The sequence below is a fragment of the Pundamilia nyererei genome, unplaced genomic scaffold (assembly GCF_000239375.1).
Source record: "Pundamilia nyererei isolate P.nyererei 1_Seehausen unplaced genomic scaffold, PunNye1.0 scaffold00004, whole genome shotgun sequence".
Classification (NCBI taxonomy): domain Eukaryota; kingdom Metazoa; phylum Chordata; class Actinopteri; order Cichliformes; family Cichlidae; genus Pundamilia; species Pundamilia nyererei.
The window spans coordinates 2141691-2148984 of record NW_005187405.1 but is presented as its reverse complement, the minus strand read 5'-3'; the positions used below and the strand labels follow the sequence as shown (position 1 = coordinate 2148984).

At 39.1% G+C, this 7294-nt stretch overlaps 2 protein-coding genes and 1 long non-coding RNA gene across 3 annotated transcripts in view; all 3 read right to left on the bottom strand.

The window, feature by feature from the left end:
* LOC106456271 (uncharacterized) lies at positions 1 to 1434 on the bottom strand. The gene is made up of 3 exons (XR_001290428.1): positions 1240 to 1434; positions 1024 to 1138; positions 1 to 36 (listed from the first exon to the last, which is right to left on the bottom strand). It is a non-coding gene; the product is annotated as an uncharacterized LOC106456271 (long non-coding RNA).
* Positions 1435 to 1878: 444 nt separating this feature from the next.
* On the bottom strand, positions 1879 to 4921 carry LOC102213984 (cell wall protein DAN4-like). Its single transcript, XM_013911518.1, has 5 exons — positions 4653 to 4921; positions 4445 to 4553; positions 2917 to 3518; positions 2501 to 2643; positions 1879 to 1887 (listed from the first exon to the last, which is right to left on the bottom strand). The coding sequence occupies exons 1-5, from the start codon at positions 4717 to 4719 to the stop codon at positions 1879 to 1881; spliced, it is 930 nt and encodes a 309-aa protein (XP_013766972.1). The 5' UTR covers positions 4720 to 4921.
* Positions 4922 to 6514: 1593 nt separating this feature from the next.
* Positions 6515 to 7294, bottom strand: part of LOC102213704 (C-C motif chemokine 2-like) — a 4538-nt gene continuing 3758 nt past the window's right edge. The window contains exon 3 of the mRNA XM_005721528.1: positions 6515 to 6773. Within this exon, the coding sequence (XP_005721585.1) occupies positions 6515 to 6773 (259 nt within the window). The remainder of the gene's footprint in view (positions 6774 to 7294) is intronic.

The window sequence follows — 7294 nt, the reverse complement described above, 5'->3', positions numbered from 1 at the left end:
TTGGCACAGATTGTCTTTCCAAGCACGGTCCGTAACCTGCAATTGTTGGTTGGCTATTAATGGCATTGTAATACATTTCTAACATTATTTGTATATACTGGTAGGTGCAAACAGATTTAGAGGCCTCACAGCAAGCCTGCATGTTCTCTCATGTTGTGGGTCCTGGGTCTATATAGGTGGTCTCTACCTATCTAGACCCAGGACACTCTTACAAAAGAGAGTCTTGATTCTCAAATGCTTCACTTCTTGCTTTTAAAAGTTAATAAAAAAAAATATTTTCACCTCTGTTGCAGCTAGTGGCATGCAATTAGCTTGTATTGAACATCTCCATTCTCAGTACACAGTAAATTTGCTTATCAAATATTTTCCCCTGCAGCATCTCTTTACAGAGTGGTTTCTGAAACTCGAAGGCCTTCCTGTGAACATGTTTTCAAAGAATTTCCTCCAGTACAAAGAGGTTTCAGTGAGCACTGCTGACAGGTTTTTGGATCGTTAGGAATGACATGACTACTAAAGTCCCAACTGGCCAATTTAATTGGTATAGTGTTGAAAATCAAAGACAGACACTGTATTTGAATAGTCAAACATGTAGAACCAAACCTCTCAGAATGACTGGATATCACCACAGGAAAATGTGTTTTTATATTATAGGTCATTTATTTGTCATTTTAATGTTATTTTAAAATAGTTGGATGGAGTGTATAAACTTTATTAAATTATATCTATTCCTTTTTTTAAGCGGTGAAGACAGTGAGGTTAAAGTCTGTCCCAGCTGACTAAACGGAAAGCACAGTGTCAGATGTCAGCTGATCATCCCAGAGTTAACACAGAAAGAGATGGGCATCCATTCCCTCTCACATCTGCACTTACTGTAAGTTTATAGTCATTTTTAATTGAACAAGTATGGTTTTTGAAGCAATGTGGAATATAAAAAAACTCAACCCAGAACCTTCATGCTGCATGTGTTTATATTCATAAAATATAAGTTAAAATGCAGTGTGAGGTTTTTTATTGAACACTTACTGTACTGCTTTGATGCGACAAGTATCTTCAGTCTGAATGGAGTAATTCACAATTCGGTCAAGTGGGACTCTGGTTTTGGACCACACGACACAACAACTGCGTATGCTTATAGGGGCTGAAAATGTCACACACAGAAAAAGTTGCATTAATTTTATCCGTTAAAAACAGTCAAGCTATAAAGTAAATGAAAAATTATTTCTTCCTTGCAGTACTCACTTGTACGGACTGAGCTCATCCAGGTAGTGAAACAGAGAAAAGCGGCTAAAACCAGGCTGGGCTGCATCTTTAGTATTCCGCTTTAGGTTTGTTCTTCAGAAGCTGAGCCTCAAAGCTGTCGGCACAAACCTTCACAGCCTGTTAAATAATCTCTGTGCCTCCCTGAGCTTTTATCAGAGTATCGAATCAAATGAGTCTTGCTCACATGGCAGACGCAGTGCATGCGTTCATGGTATTTCCTAGTGTGGTCTTTCTGAGCAATCAGGTTTTGATGTTGATTCTAATAAAAAAAAAAGGCCCCTTTGAGCTCGTTCTCATTTTACCAACACAATGAGGTAAAAAACCACTGAGTTCATCATTTATATTTAAACTGTTAACAATGCAACAAGTACAAAAGCATCAGAAATACAAACTCATAAATAATCGTAACTATGTGCATGCACAGAAACAGATTAATCCACTTCCTTTATATTCAATCTGAAAGCCACAGGTGACCTGCATTTTAGGTGGCATGTGGCGTGGTAATTTAAACCGTGGAAAGTTTTCACGGTGAGAAAGTGAGTTAAGATCAGTGAGTGATTGAATTTGAAAAGCATCAGTCTGAGAAGTTTTAGCAGACTGATACTAATGATTACATCACTAGGCAAACTGATGATGTAATCGAGTCAGTTTTTAAAATGAGAGAGATTGGGTTAAATTAAAATCTGTTTATTATAGTAAATAAAGAGTGAGTAGGTTCAGATAGCAGAGTTTCCTCATTTGACAAACATTAGAGGTTAGTGTGCAGTTAAAGGTACGAGCAACGACAGCGACCAGAGTATGAATAATTCTAATTAAATCCTGTTTTAACTGATTATGACAAAAACACAATATTTGCTGGAAAGTTCTTTATTGGCAGTTAAAAGTGGGAAAACTTTAAAATACATTTTTGTACATTTTCATAAAAACAATATGAAAACAAAGAATGGTGATATATGGTAATATATAGAGAGATTAATGTTACTTTTATCAGGTACTGTTGATGAAATAAAGCAGGAAGAGTACAATAAAAAAGAGCAACATTTGCCGACTATGATAACTTTGAAATGTTTTGTGATTTCTCAAACACATCGTTTCTTGTTCCCTCTCATGGCCTTTTCCTCTGTACTTTCCTTCTTCTGAACTTCGTCAGAGAGATATTTTTTGATTTTGTGGATGTTGTTGTTGTTGTGGATGTTGTTGTTGTTGTGGATGTTGTTGTTGTTGTGGATGTTGTTGGTGCGGATGCTGGTGGTGTGGATGTTGTTGATAGTGAGGATTTTGTTGTTGTAGATGTTTTAGTTGTGGATGTTGTTGTTGTGGATGTTGTTGTTGTGGATGTTGTTTTTGTAGATGTTGTTGGTGTGGATGTTGTTGGTGCGGATGCTGTTGGTGCGGATGCTGTTGTTGTGGATGTTGTTGGTGTGGATGTTGTTGTTGTAGATGTTGTTGTTGTGGATGTTGTTGTTGTGGATGTTGTTTTAGTGGATGTTGTTTTTGTGGATGTTCTTGGTGCAGATGTTGTTGGTGTGGATGTTGTTGGTGCTGATGTTGATAGTGAGGATGCTTCTGGTGTGGATGCTGGTTTGTATGTTGTTGGTGTGGATGTTGTTGGTGCGGATGTTGTTGATGTGGATGTTGTTTTTGAGGATGTTGTTGGTGCAGATGTTGTTGGTGCAGATGTTGATAGTGAGGATGCTTCTGGTGTGGATGCTGGTTTGTATGTTGTTGCTGTGGATGTTGTTGGTGTGGATGTTGATAGGGAGGATGCTTCTGGTGTGGATGCTGGTGTGGATGTTGTTGTTGTGGATGTTGTTGGTGTGGATGTTGATAGGGAGGATGCTTCTGGTGTGGATGCTGGTGTGGATGTTGTTTTTGAGGATGTTGTTGGTGCAGATGTTGTTGGTGCAGATGTTGATAGTGAGGATGCTGCTGGTGTGGATGTTGTTGTTGTGGATGTTGTTGTTGTGGATGTTGATGTAGATGTTGTTGGTGCGGATGTTGTTGGTGTGGATGTTGATAGTGAGGATGCTTCTGGTGTGGATGCTGGTTTGGATGTTGTTGTTGTGGATGTTGTTGTTGTGGATGTTGTTGGTGTGGATGTTGTTGGTGCGGATGTTGTTGGTGCGGATGTTGTTGGTGCGGATGTTGTTGTTGTGGATGTTGTTGGTGCTTTCTTCTTGTCCACCAGCTCCATTGCTTGTATTGTCCAGTCAGCATTGGGATTGGCGCATATTGTCTTTCCAAGCACGGTCCGTAACCTGTAATTGTTAGTCAGTCATTAATTGCACTGAAATACAGTTTTGACATTATTTCTAAATATATTCTGGCATATTTGGTACATGTTAGGTTTAAAGAAAGAGAGGCTGGTTGGCTCTGTTGCCTCACTGTGTGGCGGCTCTGAGTTCAAATCTGGGCACGGCCTGTGTGGAGTTTGCATATTCTCTCTGTGCTCTGGCTTCTCCTGACTCTCAATAATATTACCAGTAATAGTTGCTTTTCTAGGCCAATGACATTCCGACAAAGAGTTTTTGGTCTAAAACGTTTCACTTCCCCTATAAATTAAAAGTTAATATTTATAGCAAAATTGTTCCCTCTCAGTTACACCTAGTGTTACGTTGTCGGAGTCCGTTCTTGGTCATCTAGGTCATGGTAGTCATAAGAACTTGAAAAGAGGGCGACTGTACTGCAGTTAAATGAAGAAGTTTCGCTTCTCATCTAAAAGGATTCTTTTAGTTCAATATGCACTCAGTTTTTAAGAAACTTTTCCTGGACCATCTCTTTGCTTAGAGGGTTAAATTATTTATTTGTTATATCATTTATGAAGACAATTTAAAAACATTCAGGTTATTTGATTTTTATTATTTTATACCCATCCATACATTTCAGGTTTGGGAAGAGTACTCTCGCCCAAAGTCAGCCTAAGGCGAGAGGCAAAGTGGACCCTGGACAGGTCGCCGGTCCATCACAGGACCACATACAGTCATTCACATGTCCTGATGTCAATTTAGAATGACTAGTTACACTGGCCTGTCTTTGGACTGGTGAAACAAACATCTAGAAAAGACCCCAGCTGGCCAACAGCTTTGAACCCAGAATCTTCATGCCGCATGTGTTTTATTTTTACAAAAAAAATCTTTCCTAAAATACAAGTTAAAATACAGTGTGAGATTTTATTAACACTTACTGTACTGCTTTGATGCGACAAGCATCTTCAGACTGAATGGCATAATTCACAATTCGGTCAAGTGGGACTCTGGTTTTGGACCACGAGACACAACAGCTTTCTCCGGGTCCTGAAAAAGTCACACAGACAAAGTCACATTAATTTTTACCCTGAAGAAAAACCACACAGTGAATGAAAAGCCTTTTTTTTCTTTCCTTGCAATACTCACTGGCAAAGGCCAAGCTCATCCAGGTGGTGAAGCAGAGAAGAGTGGTTACAACCAGGCTGGACTTCATCTTCAGTATTGCGCTTTGGGTTTGCTCTTCAGAAGTTGAGTCTTGATTCTGTCAGTGCAAATCTTTACAGCCTGCTAAGTAATCTTACTCCTTTTTGATCAGATAACGGAGTGTCGAATCAAAGCAGTGTTGCTCACGCAGCAGGCGTGGGGTATATGACGTTTCCAGCTTGTGAAGTTCTCTCAGTCATTCTGAGCATTAAATTTTTGATCTCGTCTCTTATAAAACATAAGCCCCTCTGCTACTCCCCTACCCCACCCAGACCTTTCATCATGGGGGGATAGTCACTATGGCCACATAGTGGGGAAAGGAAATATTGACTTCATCTGTTACAAGCTAAAAATGACAAACAGTCCTTTCACCACAGACCTGCCCACAATGCAACACAAACAGCAGCGTATAGAAATACAAACACACATAAGCATAGTTACTTGTACACACAGAGAGATACTCATCACTTCCCTTTGTGCTCACTCTGAAAGCCACAATTGCCTCCACTGTCACTACGAGTTTGAAAAGTTTGCTAGCTTAAAGAAACATTGAATTTGAGCGTGAATTAATACTGAATGTTAATTAGGAAAGTGGGGATTTCACACAGTCAATTAGTGAATTGAATTCAGTGAGTGTTTGAATTTGATTAATTCTTATCTAAAACATCTATGAGAGAATTAAGTCACCTCTTTCATCCTGCTGTCAACCACAGAATCATACATGAAAGGGTGGTTCTCAGCTAAGCCTTCGTCAGTAGCCCTTTACACATATGCTATACCCATACAAGAGGTTACATTTATTTTTGGCTCTTTCTCACAATTGTATGGGTGTGTAGTGACTAACATCGCAGGACCATTAAGCTTAATTTCCTTCTTTTAAATTAACAATTAAATTGTGAAATCAGCAGTTTTAGCATGTGGAATCCTGGGAAACTGACTTTAAACATCAACCAAATCCTCACAGTCAGGAGCAGAACAGGACTCGTAATTCAACACTGGAAATGCAGAGGATTTAAGAGGACAATGATATTGTCCCCTTTGTACTATGAACTATAATCATGTCAACATATTGTTAGAACATCTGAAGATGTGTCACAGCTTGGAGTTACATTAGAATAAATTCCCACAAATAAACAAAACAAAGTTTCTGGGTATATTTCTGGGTTAAATACGTGTTTCTTTTATTTTCAGAATAAGTACAAACATGACTGGCGTCCCTCACAGCTGCTCGTGAGAGAGACTGCAGGCAGTTTTATTTCATACCAAAGTAGAACAAACCAGAAGAAAGGGTAAAAGCTGTATTGGAGAGCAGGAAGGAAGGAAGTAGTATACAGGAAAGAGTAGGCATCAATAGCGTGTGCAGGAGGCAGCACATGCCAGTCCTAGAGCATAAAACCAGCATTTCACAACCAGTCATGGAGACCAATAATGTAATTGTCTCATTTTAAAATTTAAAATGACAAAGAAATAGATGATGGGTGAAATTAAAAAAGAAAATAAGTGAGTGACTACTGTGCTGTATATAGTAGAAGAGGTCAGGGCAATGCATGCAAAGACAACAGAAAACAATGTTTACAAGACACAAAAGAGAGGCACGAATAAGAAGACAGCGTAGAATTATACCATGATGGGGATAATTAAACAGAAGAACAGCTGATTTTGGCAAATTTGAAGTCTTTTCATGTTTTTGCCCTTTTTCCCTCTCTTGTTTTTTTCCCTGTATTCTTTCCCCAATCTGCCAGTCTTTAAGTGTGTGTGTTTTTAACGCTGCTGGTGTAATGTCACCTACTGTTGCTGCTGCTTAGCTAGTTAGTGGGACACAACATGTTCTTAGTCCATGGATCTACACCACAGTGTATTTGACAAAACATAATCAGGCTCTGCCCTGTCCCCTTGTCCTTCTGAGGGATGTTTCCTGATGCTGGGGATGCAGTGGACGTTGTTGGTATCATGTCACTTGCGAATCCCTTTTGCGAATTCTCCCTGTCCACCTTCTCAATTGCTTTTCTTGTCCAGTCAGCGTCTGGATTGGCACAGATTGTCTTTCCAAGCACGGTCCGTAACCTGCAATTGTTGGTTGGCTATTAATGGCATTGTAATACATTTCTAACATTATTTGTATATACTGGAAGGTGCAAACAGATTTAGAGGCCTCACAGCAAGGCTGCATGTTCTCTCATTTTCTGTGTCCTGTGTCTAGATTGGTGCAGACCACCTATCTAGAAACAGGAACCAATCGCAAAAAAGATTCTTGATTTAAAAAGTTTCACTTCTTGCTTATGAAGGTTTTTTTTCTCTTTTAAGTACTTCTTGTCCACCTTCTGAATAGCTTTTTTTGTCCACACAGCGTCAGGTTGGTGAAAATTATCTTTCCAGGCACGGTCCATAACCTGCAATTGTTAGTCATTAATGACACTGTAGTGCATTTTTGACATTATTTCTAATCAAACACAGAGATGTTCAGTTAAGTTAGAAGACACAGACCATATGGAAAAGAAATAGTAAAAACTTATAAAAGACTTGCATAAGATGTGGCCTACTTCATATAGTGAATCATATAAGGCTTATATGATTTACTCATGAAA

Excerpts from the sequence above, each read along its gene's own strand:
- LOC102213984 (XM_013911518.1), bottom strand. The coding sequence starts at position 4,719 with ATGAAGTCCAGCCTGGTTGTAACCACTCTTCTCTGCTTCACCACCTGG. Across the intron at positions 4,554-4,652 it reads GATGAGCTTGGCCTTTGCCA|GACCCGGAGAAAGCTGTTGT; the intron begins GTGAGTATTGCA and ends TGACTTTTTCAG. Across the intron at positions 2,644-2,916 it reads TGCACCAACAACATCTGCAC|CATCCGCACCAACAACATCC; the intron begins CAACAACATCCT and ends CCGCACCAACAG.